The 19,434-nt window shown below is 43.9% G+C and overlaps 1 protein-coding gene across 3 annotated transcripts in view; it reads left to right on the forward strand.

The window, feature by feature from the left end:
- USP13 (ubiquitin specific peptidase 13) overlaps positions 1 to 19,434 on the forward strand; it is a 110,086-nt gene that overhangs the window by 57,510 nt on the left and 33,142 nt on the right. For all 3 annotated transcript variants that reach the window (XM_080800587.1, XM_080800588.1, XM_080800589.1), the window contains exons 11-14: positions 8,944 to 9,069; positions 10,332 to 10,485; positions 12,036 to 12,210; positions 18,489 to 18,577. In XM_080800587.1, coding sequence (XP_080656713.1) covers positions 8,944 to 9,069; positions 10,332 to 10,485; positions 12,036 to 12,210; positions 18,489 to 18,577 — 544 coding nt within the window. The remainder of the gene's footprint in view (positions 1 to 8,943; positions 9,070 to 10,331; positions 10,486 to 12,035; positions 12,211 to 18,488; positions 18,578 to 19,434) is intronic.

The raw sequence follows: 19,434 nt of genomic DNA on the forward strand, positions 1-19,434 counted from the left end.
CCTCGACTTTGTTTGCTAGGATTTTTCCAGAAGCTGGTTGTTAAAAACCAATACACACATTCCTATTCTTCCCCCTTCTCCACCCCACTCCCACTGACGAGCTGAGGATTTTGAATTTCTGGAGAGGTCTGGGCAGTCCCCATTTTTGGTAAGCTCCCAGGGGGTTTGTTAACACACTCAGGTATGAGAAACTCAGTCGGCCACTCAGTCACTGTTTATGATAGGATAACTGAGAGATGTACTCCGTCTCCTAATAGCCAGACTTGCATTTCCATGTGTCTGCGAATAGGCTACTGACCCTTCCCTGGGTGGCTCTGTTGCATGGCTCCAGAGGGCACTGCTCACAACCTGGTCTTGTTGAGGGGTGCCCTTGAAATTCTGCTGGGCACAGCTTACCTGGCTGTGCATTTGGCAGCCTGGTTCGTAGCATTGCCTGTGGCCTCCTGGAGGGCATGCCCTTTTCCCCTACCACCTGCTCTGACCTCAGAGGGCTCGTCTTGACTTAGTGGGCAAGTCTGTTTCTCAAGTGTTGGCCTCTGTGCTCCCACCTGAAGTCAGTCATCCTGAACTAGATTGACAGCAGGAATTGAAAGTGAATAGATTCTTGTTCATAATGAGCCCAGCTAGTTGGGGAAATGGAGCGACTGAGAGAAGGGAGAGTATGAAGGGAGCATCTAGAGGCGGTGTTTGGAGATGGGGAGTAGGAAGGGGTTGAAGAGGATCGAGTGGCATGGGAACTGGAGGATGAATTGCTATCCAGCATGGCAAGATGCCAAATTCCTTATCCATTGAAGACTGGAAGGCCCTCATCTGGGATGCAGCTGGAGGGATGGTTTGGTTGTGGGGCTGGGGGCTGGGGGTCATCCAGGCTTCTTCTACCTCTGAGACCCTGTGAAGCTTTGAAGAGGTGTTGGTGAAGACAGCTTGGTCCAACATTTTCTTTTCATGACATTTATCCTGGGTTTTCATCCCTGCTATGCCACTTCTTGGGCTGCTTTTGGGTCAGAGCCCACCTTCCTTGGTGATGGAGAAGGAGCCTGGACTGGGTCTCGGGCACTCTGGCTTCCTTTCCAGGCTCTGTCAGGAGTCACATAAACTTCCAGTCCCAGAAGTCAAATGGCAGAATTAGTCCAGGTGGTGGTTGTGAATGTTACAAGTGTGAAGGTTGTCTCTCCAGTGTAAATAAAATCTTGGTATATTACCCGCCTGTGGTTGTGTTCTTGGAATCTACTCATTTAAGAAAATATGGAATGAAAATTCATCAATTTGGTGATGTTTGCAAGTAAAGTTTGGTTTTGTTAATATTAAAATGTCCTTTTATATTAGAGTAAGAATAGTTCTTCTATGAGCAAGGCACATTCTTCATTCTATGAACAACGACTGCTTAGGCCCTTGCCCCCTCCTCACCATTGGGCTTAGTGATTGTTATGCAGTAGCTCTGTGATCTCCTGTGGTCTGAAGCCTACATGTGGTCTGAACTCCTGCTTTGTGTGGTTCAACGTGGGTAATATGGCAGCATTTGGGCCATATTTGGTCTGTAGGTGTGTTTTGCTTGGCCCACACATAAACATCTAAATTTCCAGCTTCTCTCTCTTTTTCTCTTTGAGAGAGAGTGAGTGCAAGTTGGGGGGGCATTGAGGAGAAGGGCAGAGGGACAGGGAAAGAGAGAATCTTTTTTTTTTTTTTTAAGATTTTATTTACTTATTTGACAGACAGATCACAAGTAGGCAGAGAGGCAGGCAGAGAGAAAAGGGAGGAAGCAGGCTCCCCGCCGAGCAGAGAGCCCGATGCGGGGCTCGATTCCAGGACCCTGAGATCACGACCTGAGCCGAAGGCAGAGGCTCTAACCCACTGAGCCACCCAGGCGCCCCGAGGGAAAGAGAGAATCTTAAGCAGGCTCCATGCCCAGTGTGGAGCCTGATACAGAGCTCAATCTCATGGTCCTGAGACCATAACCTGAGCTGAAACCAAGAGTTGGATGCTTAACTGACTGAGCCACCCAGGCACCCCAGAACTTCCAGGTTCTTTTTAACAGTCAGACCCTGTAGCAGTTCTAGGCCCATGACAGCAGATGGCTGGAGCTGAGTAGCAGCCCTCCCTTCAAACAGGACACACAGTCCCCAGCTGGCTCCAGTCCCTTTGTGATTCATGACTTGGCAGGTACGCTGTTGTAGTTGGGTGTGTGACCTTTGATCTAGATGGTCTGTAAAATCCTTTCTTGCTCTGTGGTGCCATGATCTAGTGGTCTTCAATGAAGAATCTTGAATGTGACCAGTAGTACGGTGTGCATCTTGGGAGTGGTGGGGAAGACCTGTCTAGCTGGGTGGAATATAAGTCTTTGGCTCAGGCACCAGTAGGGTACCTTTAATGTTCAAAAGGAGCTTGACTTGACCATATGATATTCTTTGTGGCCCTGGAGGAATCACTTTTAATCTGTTACTTGAACAGGCAAGTAATTCGTAGTAAAATCTCCATTCCCCTTGACAGCGGAAGGAATTACTTTCTGAGGCATCAGGATTTTCACTGGCAGTTGGTTTCAGAGAAACCGATTTGTGGGACTCTTCTTCTCTCAGGGGTCAGGAGCCCTTTGGTCAAGTGACCTTGTCTCAGGTCTGTGGCATTTGTGATTGGTAATGTGCCTGAAATGCCCTAAGAGAAGAAAGAAGGTGTACAAAACCAGAGAAGGGATGGATCACAAGAGGAGTGTGGGTTGGAAGGGAGAGAGAGCAAGAGAGGAGTCAGAGCCATGTGGCAGGAGTGCCTTTTTACAGGCCCCCCCGCCAGCTGTGGTACTAATAACTAAGATTGCTTATGAAAGGCCAGGCTCTTTCTGTATGCTCACTAATGTACAGAAAACCTGCATGAGATTACACAGCCAGAGAGTGACAGGGCTGGGATTCATATCTAGTGGGCTGGCCCCTGCATCTACTTTTGACCTCTACATGATCCTGCTTCCCCCACAGTTGTTCCAGCATTTACTTCAGGTGTCCCAGTGTCTCAGTGTGTGGATGGTGTAGGCGGATGACAAAAGGGGGTCCTTAAAGTCTGCAGAATTACCAGATGGCCCATCAACTTGTTTCCCAGTGCCTCTGTCTTGCATTTCTAGGCTACATGCTTCCTGGTATTAAATTGGTCTTCTACAGACCAAGGTGAAATCTAGTTTTTATATGTGCATGCTTACTTCACATTTTCATCTATAAAAAGATTTGTGGTATTTGTTTTGGGCACTGCCGTTTCTACATAAATGTGTTGAATTGATTTTTAAAATTAAGTTGCATCCGCAGTAGATAAAACCTCTCACTATAAAGGGACACTTTTATTTCTTCAAAAAATTTACTCCTGATCTTATGCAGTCTGAGACCACGCTTTCACACATTTTAATGCTGAATATTTTGTAATTTATTTCTCCTTCCGAAGAGAACATGTTTAAAACAATTCTATGTTTCAAACAAACTGCATTTCTTTTTTTTTTTTTTTTTAAGATTTTATTTATTTATTTGACAGAGATCACAAGTAGACAGAGAGGCAGGCAGAGAGAGGTGGGGGGGATGCAGACTCCCTGCCAAGCAAAGAACCTGATGCGGGGCTCAATCCCAGGACCCTGAGATCATGACCCGAGTCGAAGGCAGAGGCTTAACCCACTGAGCCACCCAGGCGCCCCAAATGTAACATTTCTAACTCACTTTTTGAAATATGAAAAATAGCTTGGGGAAGGCACTCTGTTCCATTAGCTCGATCTGGTTAGGAACTGGGTTAGATCCAAGGTTTATGGTTTAAGGTTAAAAGTTGGAACGAACAGGGGCACCTGGGTGGCTCAGTGGGTTAAAGCCTCTGCCTTCGGCTCAGGTCGTGATCCCAGGGTCTTGGGATCGAGCCCCACATCGGGCTCTCTGCTCCGTGGGGAGCCTGCTTCCTTCTCTCTCTCTCTGCCTGTCTCTCTGCCTACTTGTGATCTCTGTCTGTCAAATAAATAAATAAAATCTTTAAAAAAAAAAAAAGTTGGAATGAACAGATGCCATACACCTGTGTATTAGGGGCAGGCTGGGATGTGTCTACCTTTCTTTTTATTCCTGGAATTTTACTGTGTGAATGTCCGTGCAGGTGTTGCTCTAATGTGATACAAAGCCCCACTCTTGCTGTGTGTGTATTAATTAAAGCATTAGGCTCAGAGGAATGTGAGTGAGGAGTGTCCGGCTACCTTCTTAGTGCAGAGCTAAACAGAAAGTCATGTGTAAGCATTTGGGAAAGATTCTGAACACTGTAGTCCTCTTGCTAATTTTAGCTGATCTGTTTTGCAATTGCTGATGGAGGAAGTAAGTACAGTATCCTATAAATATGACAGGTTCCTTAGGTGGTTGCTATTTTAGAGACTCCCGGGGCTCCCTCCTAATAGAGTTAGTTGTTGGGACTAGCCATGGCTTCAGCTGTGTAAGAGCCAGCTTGTGGGTGAGAGTGCGTGCTTCCTGAAGACAGTCTGACTCTTGGTCAAGTCTGGTCACTCCCTCTCCTCGTGTGTGGTGATAGACCCATAGGGGACTTTGGGATGATATCAGTGATGCGTTGACAACTAGGAAACGTGGTTTCTTTGACTTAGTTCTTTGGTTCTTTTTTTGACTTTTGGTTTCTTTTAAGTATCAGCTGCCTTATCCAGAGCCTCGTCTTTAAATTTTTTTTTTTAATTTTCCAATATGCATACAAATAGCATTGTGTAGCTTTAGCAATTGCCATTCTGCCGGTCTGGTTTCAGTAATCCCCTCTAGGCTCAACTTTTTCTTCCTCTTCCTCTGTCTTTCTCTTCCTGTCCCTCCCCTTCCCTGCAGCGTATTAACACAAAATCCAAGCATCCTTCTTGTCACCTGTAAGTGTTAGCACACATCTGTGACTAGAATACCTTCTTTTGTTTTTCCACATAAAAATCATGTTAAAAGTTGTTTCAAGTGTTAGAAGCACACCCACAAAATTAGTAACTGTTTCTCAGCATCATCTAATACCCGGTTCCGGTCTGGATTTTCCCCTGCAGTGTCCAAGATGACTTTTATCATTCCCCCTCCTTTTCTTTCTGCAAGCTGTCGATTGTGGAAGGAGCTGAATCATTTGCCCCAGGATCACTTTAAAGACTGTTGCCTTGTTCAGCTTGTGTTTCTGATGAGCTGGAAGCTAGATCTGGAAGACTTTCTACTATACTAGATATGAAGGGAAGGTACTATTGGTTGAGTGAGGGAATTAGGGGGGACTTCCCCTCTGCGATCAGGTAGAACAGGTGTGGGACATGGATGCAGGAAGCCAGCCCAGCTGATGATCGAGGCATTAACTGTGGAGTAGTCTAGTTGGAACTAAAAGGCTCAAACCCAGCTGTGAAATTCAGGAGTTGGTCTGCAGTGTGACGTGGAGAGGGAGACATAGCTTCCCTCTGGTTAGGAAGCCTTTTCAAATAGCTTTCCAATGATCAACAGTTCTCAAGCTATAGCTGGCGGAGGATGGACCAAAGGATTAAGAAAGGTCAGTCGAGAGAAAACAAGGAAACGAAATCGGTAGAGAAAGAGAAGAGGTGTGGCTCATGAAGGATGCTGGACCACAGTCCAGGTGCAGGGCTGAGGTTCTGGGGGTTTCACCATGGTCCCGCTTGAGACTCCTCCCAGTTACACGACCACACGGTGGCGAAGAGCAGCAGCCAAAACTTTTCTGAATTTACTGACTTGTTGAACTTCCCAAGGCAGCTGCTTTGATGGGGACAGGCAATCCCATCACGTGGAAGCCCAGATGGCAGGAGAAATGCCATCCGCAGCAGGCCGTGAATGTGTGCTTCTAGGAAGACCTAAAGAGAGATGCCCAAGCTGAAAAGATGGATTGCAAAGGCGCCCCTGGGGAATACTTGCTGGACTGCCCTGTGATGCTGGTTCCAGAGGTGTGTGTGTTTGAAGAGGGCTTATTCAGAGCCCGAGACATCCTGTCTTCCTTTCTTAGCAACTGGTAAGATGGACTCAGGGCCACCAGAGATGAGAACTAGTGTATGAAGGTGATGTTAAGACATGGGATAAAGGGAGACAGACAGAGAGGTGGAGGGACAGCAAGTGACTGACTTTTGTAGCTGTGTGGTGCTGGGCCAGTTACTCAACGCTGCTTTGCCTCAGTTTCCTCATCTGTCAAGTGGAGAGAATCTTCCTCCCCCTTCTCCTCCACCTCCTCTTCCTCCTTCTCCTCATTAGGTTAAGTGAGTTAAGCAAGATACATGTATAAGGTACTCGGAACTATGCCTGGCACCTCGTACGTATTCATCCAAGTTCCTAGAATAATGTCTGATATGTTAGAGCAATTCATAAATTTCTGTTAAACGGATGAATAAATGTTAGCCATTATGCAAAGATCAGGCATGACTTTTGCTTGCTTGTGTTGGCTGCTGCGAAGCTCATAGGCATCAGCAGTGTGAGTAAAGAGAGTTATAGTTGTGACATCTTTTTCAGGAGGTGTATATATACAAGAATATTAAATTGCCAGGTAAATAGTGGTCTTTACCTAGCACTGGAAGCACATCTGAAGCCAGGGGTGTGTGCAGGATGGGCATTTATGTATGGTTTCCACATCCTCAGAAGCCCACACGCTGCCACTTTGGGGCGCTCTCCTGTAAGAGCCGCTGGCACTGTTCCAGGTCCTGGGCAGTATCCCTCAGTGTTTGTCGTAGATACGTGTGTTGTCTCTCATTTCCCCATGGTCTCTCAGCTCTCCGAAGGCAGAATCCCCAGGGGTCTGTGTGAAGTAGGTGGTTCGTAAATACAGGATGACAAGGTCAGGTATATATTCAGCAAGACAGGACACTTCACCCTAGTTTTATTAGAACTGTCGGGGAGCTGCAGGGAGGTGGAAAAGGGAGTTTTCCCATCCCCTGTTGCATCTGACTGTGTGATTGTGCACACCTAGGCGCTGCCTAGATATCCAGGAGATCTCAAAGGACTGTGAGATGTGGCCTCCACCTGCCAAGGCCCACTGTCAAGCTGAGGAGATGGGCCAGGGCAGACTGAAAGTTGAAGGAAGTGGGAGGCACTTTGTGCTGTGTGCCTGGTGATGGCCCAGGGATCACGCTTCCCGGATCCAGATGGGAATGTGGCCCAGAACTGAGCAAGTGGAGGTCTTGAGAAGAAGTGTGTGGGCAGCAGCTACATACTTTGTGGGGTACACGAACTTCTTCTTTTGCTTGATTGGCAAGGTGGGGTGTGTCTCACTGAGACCTACTAGGGGCTCCAGCTGCCGTTCCCGTCTTTGTGTGGGAGAGCCTGGAATTGGAATCAGAACCTGGACTTCATTCTGGTTCTGCTGTGTTAGCTGCATGGTAATCTGTCTGGAGGACCTCCTTGAGTTGGAAGACCTTTCTGGCACTTCTTTGCCTGTCTCCGTTCTCCTAGCTGTAAAATGAGGATAATGGCAATACCTTCTCTGCAGGGTGATTGTTGGGTATGAAATGTAGTGACAGGTAACACCATTATTAGATGCATGAACTTGGAGCATCCTTTGGTCATTTTTCGTTCTTGCTTCCTCTGACTCTGGCCCCACCAGAGTCAAGCAAGGTCCATGGGATGGAGACATTAGACAAGAGGCAGAGCCTTTTGCTGAGCTAGTGTGTTTGGCTCCCTCCTGGCTGCCATGTCTAGCCTTTTTGTAGGGGCACATTAGTGGCTCTTTAGAGATGTCTGTCTTCCGTGCTTGTCCACTTAGGTACCTCCCCTGGGACCTCTCCCTGATGCTCTGTGCGGCTGACCTCTATAACCCCCACCTCGGCTCCAGCCTCAAGTCTTCTGCGCCGGCCCGCCTTCCATTGTCTTAGACAGTGTTCTTTCTGAAGGAGCCTGGCGATCTTCTGATCTATGCTTCCAGTCCTCAGGGAAGTTCACATATCCTTGTCCTCCAGAGTTGTCCTTGCCACCCGCTCTTCCCACTCTGTCATCCTGGTAGTTGCTGCCAGGCTCCTCCAGTGTCTGCCAGCGAAGGGCAAGCTCCTGGGAACAACCGTGCTCCGATCCAGAAAGAGCCCAGGGCAGATGTGGGTGCCTACGTACCTCTACGACAATTACTAGGGTGTCATTTCCTGCTCTTGCAAGAATAGGCATACCTCGGAGAGAACGTGGGTTCCGTTCCAAGGCCACCGCAACAAAGGGACTGTTCCAGTCAAGTGAGCCAAATGAATTTTTTGGTTTCCCAGTGCATATCAAAGTGATGTTTACATGATACTCTGGTTTATTGAGTGTGCAACAGCATTATGTCTAAAAAAAAACAATGTATATACCTTAATTAAAAACACCTTATTGCTGAAAAATGGTAACCATCATCTGGGTTTCCAGTGAGTTGTAATTACTGACTGCAGATCACCATAACAAATACAATAATAATGAGGAAATTCAAAATATTTCCAGAATAACCAATATTGGACACACAGGCACAAAATGAGCAAATGCCATTGGAAAAATGGCACCAATAGACTTGCTAGATGCAGGGCTGCCACGAACCTTCAATTTGTAAAAAACACCATATGGTCAAATCACAATAAAGCACTATCCTGTCTCTACCAGGGCTTCTCTCCTGCCCTCTTGTGGGGAGGGAGGGGAGGTGTGGAGAGTGCTCCTCTCCATTGACTTCCTTCCGAGGACCCCCACTCAGGCCTCTCTAGCCTGCTCTGAAGTGGGCTGTCTCAGACTGGCTTGGCCACTGTAGAGCAAACCCTGTGAAGATGGACCTTAGAAAGTGGGGGTGTTTATCATGTCTTGTTAGTGTGGTGTCCGCTCTACAGGAAATCGTCCAGTGAATGTTGGCTCTTATCATTGTTTAGCCTCTGTTGTTTAGCTTCAGTTGTCTCATCTGAAAATTGGGTTTTATGGTAATCCCTACTCTGCTGGCCGCTTCGTGCCGTGAATGCGTAGGAAAGTGTGATGAGTTGGTTTTACTTTTATATTTCAGCCTCAACAGAATGGGATCTCTCCACGCATGTTTAAGGCCTTTGTAAGCAAGAGCCACCCGGAGTTCTCCTCTAACAGACAGCAGGATGCCCAGGAATTTTTCTTGCACCTGGTGAATCTAGTAGAGGTGAGTAAGTCCATCTTCAAAAATGCTCAAAAGGTTGTAAAAAGTGTACACAGCGCCTGGGGGCGGTCCCCTCTGGTGGTCCCCTCTGCTGGGGCCGGGATGCCCACCCCCGGCCCCTTTTTTGAATCTGTCACAGTCCCAGCTGGTGTTGCATCGGCATGAGGCTTTCTCTTCTCAGCCCACGTGGGGTGATCGCTGCTCATGTTCTCCTTTCTAGCACTTCTGGATCTCCCCATCCTCCTTTTAATTTGTGCTTAAAGGGATGTTTGTCCATTATTTAATTCAAAAGTTTTTTTTTGGTCTCCATGACAAAGCTCCTTAAGAGTCCAGTGTGGTATTTGGTGTCCTTGTGCCACCACTTAGAGATGGTCACACTTTGGTCCCAGCAGAGCTGAGTCACATTCCTTGCTGTGGTTCTTAAAAGCTACCGAGAATTCGTGATTAAGGGCTTTCTTCTCCCTCTTAAAAAGCAACTTCTTTTTTTTTTTTTTTTCTGATTACAAAAATGTTCTCTGTGGAAGATTAAAAAGGCACAAAGGAGAAAATCAAAATAGCCAGTGGTAACAGCCCCTACAATTAAGCAGTGCTAACATTTCGGTGTCTGACCCACCAGACACTTTCTCGGAGCATTTATTGATTCTCTCCATGCTGTTTTATGAGCATCGGTTTCCACTTACTGTGTTGTGAATGTTTTGCCACATCATGACATATTTGAATGTAGCATGATTTCTTTTTTGTGTATAATTTACACCAATGCATTTCCATGATCATATCATACATGCCTTAATTTTTGCAGGGCAAAAAAAACACAAACCTGTTAGTGGCTGCATCATGTTTATTCACATGGTCAGCTATAGTTTATTTAACCAGTCCCCTGTTTTTGAATATATGCCCGTGCCTTGTTATTAAAATACTCTGGTGAGGGGCGCCTGGGTGGCTCAGTGGGTTAAAGCCTCTGCCTTCGGCTCAGGTCATGATCCCAGGATCCTGGGATCGAGCCCCGCATCGGGCTCTCTGCTCAGCAGGGAGCCTGCTTCCCTTCCTCTCTCTCTGGTTGCCTCTCCGCCTACCTGTGATCTCTATCTGTCAAATAAATAAATAAAATCTTAAAAAAAAAAAATACTCTGGTGAACGGCCATGCCAGAGGGAACACTTAGTAACTCCAGATCCTTACTCCAGATTTACATATTCGCTTCTGTGCCAATTTTTATTCATGAGTTAATATTCATATGTTTACTGACCTGATCTAATCGAACCTGCAGAGGAACCGCATTGGCTCAGAAAATCCAAGCGATGTTTTTCGGTTTTTGGTGGAAGAACGTATTCAGTGCTGTCAGACACGAAAAGTCCGCTACACGGAGAGGGTGGATTACCTGATGCAGTTACCTGTGGCCATGGAGGCAGCAACGAACAAGGGTAACGGTCCCAAACTGGGAACTTGGCGATGTGCTTCCTCATACGGGCAAACAAACCCTCAAATCGGAGATAACGCGGTTTACTCACTACTAAGTGGAGTCAGGAGGAGACCAAACCCAGATCGTGTCTGGTTCGCACGTCTCTTTTCCTCTTTTCCCCAGTCCCCATGTGTCTTTTTTGTGAGAAGAGTCAGATGCATCACGGGTTTTTGTTGGAGGGATTATGGGCATAACCTGTTTTAGAGCCTATAAATTTGATCAGCTGGTTGGCTTGGAGTCAGCTTACTTTGAGGGAACATTATTTGTACTTATAGATGTGGAAAATTCTTTAATGCTAGCACTCATGAGTTGTGCCATAAATTCTAGGGGAAGTGATCAGAACGGCATTTTTTGAGGTGAGATGTTCTAGCAGCGACCTCCTGAAATAATCCGACTTTAGCATCTGAGTACTGAAGACGCCCCTTGTGGGAGATGCAGCCGGCAGGGCTCCTGTAGGAGCGAGGCCCATTAGAAGGGTCTCTGGACTTCGGAAACAGGAAGGAGGTGGAGGAACTTCTGGGATCTGAGGGGAAGTCCTTCAGTCAGTCTGTCTGGTTCTTTCCTGGCAAAATAGATGAATGGTATTTCTTAGAATTAACATTTAGAAGCAGAAAAAAGGTAAAATGTATGCTATATTGCTCATGTCTGTGAACTGGTTATTTCTGTAAAGGTCAGTAACTCACTAGGTGGCCTGCCTTCCCTTTTTTTTGGAGGGGGGTCAGTATGTTGTGCTAATAGACAAGCGATGATTATGATGATTTTAAGGTGAAATGATTTCCATTTTCTACATGCTCTTGCAGCTTTTGGCCAGTTTCTAAATTCTTATCCATTATATAAGGTAGAAATGAGGGTAGGGGACTGTGGTTTGTTTCCTTTCTAGAATTAGGCTTAATTGCTTTCTCTTGCCAGCCTCGGGGATGTTCTGCTCAGTTCTGTGATCCTCTCTAACCCACTGTTTATAATTTATGCATAGTAACTATTCTTTTTCAGAAAGATTTATAATGTAGTCCCTGGAAATTGATTGTTGGGATGCCTAATACTGGCATCCTAGATATAAGTACATCATAAACTGGTTGTGGACTGGACAATGAATTTTAAACCCATATTCAGATGTGCCTCAGAAAACACATAGGTGCATAAGGGTGCCCAAAAACTGATAAATCAGGAGTGATTTTTTTTTTTTTTTGGTAAACAAAATGAATTCCCAGAAAGACCCCATCAAAACTACATAAAATTTTGACTTATAGGCAGTTTTCCAAGAGCAGATCTGTTGACTCCTGGGAAGTTGATGGTGTGCTGTCTTCTTTTTCCCTTGGTATTTAATCGTTTGAGCAGGAATCCTGTAGAAAGTCCTTTTAGGTTGGTAGCTCTGCTATTTGAACTTGTTTGTAACCTCAACCTGAAGTTGTCTGGCCCGGCCCAGACACCTTCAGGAAGATTGGCCAAAGGGGGTGTTTTCCACTTCAGGAGGATAGAGTGAGTACAAGGTCATTCATTTGCTCTTTTACTCAGATGAACTGATTGCCTATGAGTTAACGAGAAGGGAAGCAGAAGCAAACAGAAGACCCCTTCCCGAGTTGGTTCGTGCCAAGATACCATTTAGTGCCTGCCTTCAGGCCTTTTCTGAACCGGAAAACGTAGATGATTTCTGGAGCAGCGCCCTACAAGCAAAGTCTGCGGGTGTGAAGTAAGTGCACATGTGTGTGCGCTTGTGTGTTTGTGCTTGTGTGGTGGTAGTGGGGTAAGGAGGGACGCTTGAGAGGTTGGGACTGGGTTGGGGAGAGGTGGCGGGATGTTGTCTGAGTCTGCCCACGCTTTCTCAGATGTGGTGAGATGGGGTTATGATTTGTGCAACCCCAATTTTCCTAGAACTCACTTGTGTGAGGCCTGTCCAAGAAACCAGGCTTATAATCTATGTTGTGTACTAGCAAGGGAATGTCTTCTCTTCTCTTCTCTTCTCTTTTCTTTCTTTCTTTCTTTTTTTTTTTTTTAAAGCAAGGTTGTGGTTTATCCTTTATTAGGAATTTGCTTTTTTTTTTTTTTTTTTGGGCCAAGGACCTCCTAACCACCCCCCCCCCACCACCACATGGCAAGAATCTATTAATGAAGAGATTACAGAAATACTTATGGTAGTTTTCAATATTTAAACGCCCCTATGATAGATTTTAATTCCATAATTAAAGATTTGGCTTAGCACTTGGTGACCAGGGCTCTCGGGGCATCTCGAAGTGGACATACGGCTCCTGATTGTTCCGATGAGCTACTCGGGACGTAGAAAATGCTGTTTCCCCATCTTGCACCTCATTGTCAGGCACATAAAACATTTTTTCCTGCACTTGATTAACTTATTTTATACAGTCAAGTCCTAGCCAATGCACATCATACAATTGGAAAAAGAGTACCCACAGAGGCATAAAATGAGGGAGATCTGAAAGTTTGACTCTGGGAATCTTACTTCTTTTAGGTATTCTTTGGCGGTCTGTCCTCCTAGCTAAAATTGAGCTCTACTTTGATGCAAAGGGTTGTGAAGGTGGAAGAGCTACTGCTGGATGTTTTTATCACCTCAAGTAGCAGTCAGACTTAAATCAATTATTCCCTGCAATAGCCATCGTTTGGGATTCTTCTTTGTTTCAGATGATTGACTTCCCACGTTAAAAATGGGAAAACAGAAAGAATTTATTTTAAAGTTTAAAAAAGGCCATGTTTTCTTAAAATAATTTTTATAAAAATGTTCATATCCAAATGAGATTAATAATAGTCCATTCAGTTATTAATTATCCATTGTGGAATAAGTTTTTATCCTAGGATTGCTCAGTTATGGGATGTGTGTGTGTGTGTTCTCATAGAGAAGTGTTAGTGAGTTGGTGTATTCAATGCATGAGACTCACTTCACTGAAACCTGGAGCCATCATTGGGCAGTTAGACATCTATACACTCTCTTAGTGGTAGACCCAATTTCTTTCATTATCCCCCCCCAGCTTTATTGAATATCATTGACAGTATTGAGATATTGACATATATTGGTACATATTGAGATAAAATACTATTGTTGTACGTTTAAGGTGTACAACATTTTTTTTTTTTTACTTTAATTATTGACCATAGGTAGGTTTCTCAAACCTGGATTCTTCTCTCTTGCACTTTAATTCTGATTCCATGTGGGGCATAGAAGTGATCAGGGGACCTGACCTCCTAGAAAGTGTCCAGCATCAGGTAAAAGCTGTAGTGTTCTTCATTTCCCTGTCTACTTACCCACCCTTTTCTGCTCTTCAAGCTTAGAAGTGCAAGTTCTGACATACTCTCTGGGCCTGCGGGAAGGAGCCTTCTCATCACTAACAGAAGGCCCATCATTAAAATGGAGTAGGGAGGCATTGGCTTTGTAGAGACAGAGGCTCTCGCCCTGGGGCAAGTGGCCGGGAGATCTAGATTCATCTCCTGTGTCCCCTTCCCAGCGATGTTCTTTTTTTTTTTTTCTAAAGATTTTATTTATTTATTTGACAGACAGAGATCACAAGTAGGCAGAGAGACAGGCAGAGAGGGAGGAGGAAGCAGGCTTGCCACCAAGCAGAGAGCCCAATGTGGAGCTCGATCCCAGAACCCCGGGATCATGACCTGAGCCGAAGGCCAAAGGCAGAGGCTTTAACCCACTGAGCCACCCAGGCACCCCCCCAGCGGATGTTCTGTCCTAGGGCAAAGTCACCACACAATGTCCTTCTTCCATCCGTAATGGAGGAATGATGCTTGCTTACCTGGTTTTCTCCTCAAATGCTATGAAATATTTAGTGGTAGACAGTGCAATTGTAACTGTCTAGGAGAGGGGTTTCTGCTTTCTCTAATCCTTAACAGTAGATATTCAATGGATTTTTCCTTTTCCTCTGTCTTTTATATGTATATGTTTTTATGCATATGAGAAAAATGAATACTGGATATATCCAATTGTTAATTGAAAACTGGTCTTTGTGGAAAAGGAAAAAACATGTTTTAGGTTAATAAAGCAACTACCATATTTGTCCATTTATCATTCCAGGTCCTGTGTTAAGCACTTACCATCAATTAACATTTAATCATCTTGGTATTACTAAGGGGTAGGTGCTACTATTCTCCCCATATGGATAAGAAAATAAAAAGAGAAGTAATAGGCCAGTAGGTGGCAGACCTGGAATTCATTCAGAGCGACTGAATTCAAAGTTTAAATCCTTAATCCCTCTGTTATATGTATTATCCCATATTTTTGATCATGCTTGCTTATTCTCATATCCTTGTAATCTTTATATAGCCTTTCATATTCCTTATTAGGTCTCATCATATTTCGAATATTAGTTTTGGGGAAACCACTTCAGTGAGTTCCTAAAAGATTTTTTTTTTTTCTTATTTCCAGCAATAGAGACATGATCTCTTCACTATGTTAGTTTGGGGCCTTGAATTTTCCTTGTGTTAGACCCAGAGCCGGAAAGGCCAGGAAGGAGGCAAAAGGTGTCCTTTTTGTAGAGTTTTGGCTAGTAAGGACCAGACATAAAGGCTCTTGCCTTAAATAGTCCTGAATGGACTATTTCTGGGAACAATATCAGTGTTTGGAAATTTCATTCACCCAGCAAGTATTATTGTTCACCTGGAATATCCTGGGCAATGAGCTGAACAAGACCTAGGTCCTGCTGTCAAGCAACTCATGCGTTAAAGGTCAATAGGGAGAGATTCTGTCTTGACTTTTATCATTTATGAAGAGGAGAGCACAGTGTGGGGTTCCAGAGCACAAGCTTTAGGTGGACGGGCAGTGTTTGAATCCCTAGTGTAGAATTTACTGAAACATGATCTTGGCCAAGTGACCCAAGCCACTGTTTCCTTAACTGTAAGCGGGGTAATAGTACTTTTTTCATAGGGCTGGAGTGAAGAGTAAGGAGAGATAAACTTTGCAAAGTGCTTTGTATACTGTCTTGTGCAGAGTAAGCATATGCTGTGATTGTTATAACCATTGTTTTTAACTTTCCTTTTTTTGGCCTTGGGTTGTACAGTTTGTGGTTAATTAATTTTCATATTTTCAGCATATTTAATGGAAAGGATAGAACTGTGCTGTATTTTTTTAGTTGCCAGGTTTTCAGTACAATAGGCAATCTTAATTTCACGGGGAGGGACAGCTTATGTATTTTTCTTATTAAAACATTTGTGGTGTTTTTGCCTCGATTGTAATTAGTGAACAATTGATAGGATAATGATAATAGGTTGTCAATAGACAGCACAATAGTGTTGTCAAGCACTATTTTAAGCACTTTGTGTCCTGACTCATTTAGTTCCCATAGCAGTTTTTGGAGGTAAATTTGTTGTGTGTCTTCCTAGATTTACACTCCAGTGGTCTTAATTAAATACAGAAATTTTCAGAAAAATTTTAATTTCCAGGAATGAATTTTAGGAATAAAAGAGTAAGCGGTGCATCATTTACAACTTTGTTAGATTTCAGGAGTTGATGTCCCAAGCCTGCAATTAATGAATGCTAATTACTACTTTTGACATTATTTTGAAAAAATATATATTGAGCTGTTACTACCTGTGTGATTCAGTTTGAGACCCTGTAGATGCTACAGAAATACGTAAGCGTGTTTACCCAACAGGGCGGATGTAAATGTGGGTGTCATCTAACCTGATGTCTGGTACTCTCAGGTTGGGAGTTACCCATAACAAAAGGGTGTGTGAAATCCGCCCCTCTCCCATTCAACCCCGCCTCCAGTTCCCTGCACTTCCCCTTGCCCCATGCCGTCACCAGCTGTTTTACTCACCCAGTTACTGACCACAGAGCAACTGCAAGAATCTTAGGGCTTCTGAACCACATTTTGGAGATCATTGATTTACTGATGACTTTTGGTTGGTCTCACTGTTCTATATTTTCTAGCTTTTAAGCTGATGTGGTAAGAGGAAGAGGTGAATCAGAAAGGTGATATTTTTATGTCAGTTGAAAACACTGGATGAAGTTTGTTGGGTTTCAGGGAAATTAGGACTTGGCTATATTTAAGTAAGAATGATGGTTATTATTGCCTCTCAGAAGATAGGAAAACCTAATTAGAGATAGTACGATAATTTCCAAAGAATGAGCCAGGATAATGATAGATGAGTTCCTTAGGATGGTTAAGCTTCTTTATTTTATTTATTTATTTTTTTGAAAAAAACTCCCTTACATAATTGCCTATACCCTTCTACTGTCCTTGCGATGGAGAATTTGAGATCCAGAGAGGTTAAGTGTCTTGCCTGGGGCAAAAAACAGGTCAGCGACAGCTCAAGTCCGTGTCCAACACCTGGTGGATTCTAGCTCTTTTAGGACCAAATCATCATGCTAATTCCCTAGGAATTCATAGTATATATTCTAGTATGTCAAGTGGTTTCACAACGTTTCAGGAACATCGCATTGCCCTGGTAGGTAGCTATTATTAGTAAATCTGTTTTGTAGATGTGACCCTCATGGAGGGTCAGTGATTTGTTCACATTTGGAGTGAATCATGTAGCATATCTTAGACCCAAATCCACATCCTTTGGCCCTTTTTCTGCATAGTGCTCTGTCCCTGTACTATGGCTTCTTTTGTACACTTGGGGGCAGCAATGCACTTGTAGTTGCTTTCTGAATTCTGGGCAGATGCATTCCAAGTAGAAGGCAATGACTTAAGAGTTCGTGCTGATGGTGTTCTAGAATCTATTATTTTAGAAGATACATATAGTATTTGCCTACAGCTTATTTTCTTTCTTACATGTACCTACTCTATCCACATTGACACTGACACAGAAATGGTTGTTATAAACAAGATGATACATGTGGAGAAAATGAACTGGAACCAGGCATGAATTTGGTGTCCTGGGTGAATAGTCTGCATAAAATCGTCAAACCAAAGTCCAGGCAATTTCTGAAAGTTTGAAGGGGAAACGTGAGATATTGACCGTATGTGTTAATTTAAAAATTTAAGGTTCAGGTTTAGATATTTTAGTTAAGTATCTAAAATATCTAAATCTGAACCTTAAAATTTTAAATATATATGTATGTGTATGTATGTATATGTATATACACATATGTATACACACACACACACACACACACCCCTTTAGGATCCATGGATTTTAGATACAGTAATATTTTCCTGAAGCTTTGGCATTTCCAATAGTCAGCCTCAACCAAAGTTCCAATGAACCCTCCTCATGCCAACTTTGTGGTATAGGATAGTGATTCTCTGTGGGAGGGGAGATTGGGAGTATGTCAGGATCGCTTGGGGGCTTTTCAAACCACATGTATAAACACAGAGTGCATGCATGCCTGCACACTCCTGCAAATGTAATGTGTATGTATATACACACACACATAGTTGACCCTTGAACAACACAGGTTTGAGCTGTGTGGGTCCAGTGGGCTTTTTACAGTACAATGCTATATTTTCTCTAGCTTATATTATTGTAAGAATACAATATATAATACATATAACCTAAAAATGTGTTAATTGACTCTTTATATTATTGGTAAGGCTTCTGGTCAGCAGTAGACTATAAGTAATTAAGTTCGTGGGGAGTCAAAAGTTATGTATGGATTTTTGACTGCATGGTGGGGGGTCAGTACCTCTAACCTCTGCATTGTTCAAGGGCCCACTGTACTAAATTCTAGCTAGGGTTTTAGAGAAAAACAGATGACTATGGTTGAAGAGTACTTTCCAGAGATACAAAGTGCCACAGCAAAGTGAAAGTGTAATTTTGTAACATGCCCCAGATCCTTCTCAAAGGACAGCATTGTCCTCTGTTAAAAAATGTGTCCTTGTGAGAAGGCCAGGGCGAGTGACCGGGAGGGGTGCATGGGTCAACTGATGGTGTTTGCCTGTCCCTCCTCTTCAGTGCAGTCGTTGGAACTGCCAGGTATGCGTCGGGCAAAGCTCGTGATGCTTCATGAACTGTAGTCATGATTCTTATTGCCTTGTTTCATTGATCTAATACCCTTGTGTTTCCCAGAACATCTCGCTTTGCCTCATTCCCTGAATACTTGGTAGTGCAGATAAAGAAGTTCACTTTTGGTCTTGACTGGGTTCCCAAAAAATTTGGTAGGTATCTTTTGCATGCTTTCGCTTAACACATCAAATTGGCCATTGGAAAAAAATGGCATGTGAAGGGGGCCCGTGTGGTTGACTGTCAGAAATTGTTCGATTTCATTCTTTTTCCATCATCCCCACCTTTCTCTTTCAAGTCAAGAGTATATGATATGCACTGACAATAAAAATCACCCCGTGTTCCCCACCCCTCTAATAATGCGTTCTGGAATGACTGGATTCTAAGAGTCAAAATGGGATCCCCACGTTATCAAATCAACAATACTTTCCAAATTTTAACATGCATACAAATCACCTGGGATCTTGGCAGAATGCCGGTGTTAATTCAGCAGGTTGGGAGTGGGGGGCTGGGATTCTTTATTTCTCACAAGCTCCCCGGTGATACTGATGCTGCTGGTGCTGCTGGTCCAAAGCCCACACTTGGAGGTGCAGGTAACTGAAGATACATGCTCCTTTTACTAGCTCTCCTTGGTCTCTCAAGCAGGTGGGTGTGGCTAATGACAGTCACTTACATCATGCAGATTTTATTAATAATGAGTACAGCCAGTTGCTTTAAATCGTCAAAAAAGGGATTTGATTTTGGCTTCCTTGGGCTATTTTCTTGTGAATTATAAAGGCCCTTGACCCTTGGTAGAGGTTTGAGTTTTCCAGACGATGTACAAGAACCTTTTCTCCATCATCAGGATCCAACGTTAAGGTTGTTTTTAGGCTGTCCTCTGTGCCACGGCAGGACACGTTTCTCAAGCAAGTACCTCAGACTGTGTGCCAGGCTTTTAAACGTTTTATGTTTCTGAGCGCTTGAAAAACAACTCAGGCCTTACACTGGTTAATTAAGCACTCACCGGCTCTTC

Source organism: Martes martes, assembly GCF_963455335.1.
Source record: "Martes martes genome assembly, chromosome: 1".
Lineage (NCBI taxonomy): Eukaryota > Metazoa > Chordata > Mammalia > Carnivora > Mustelidae > Martes > Martes martes.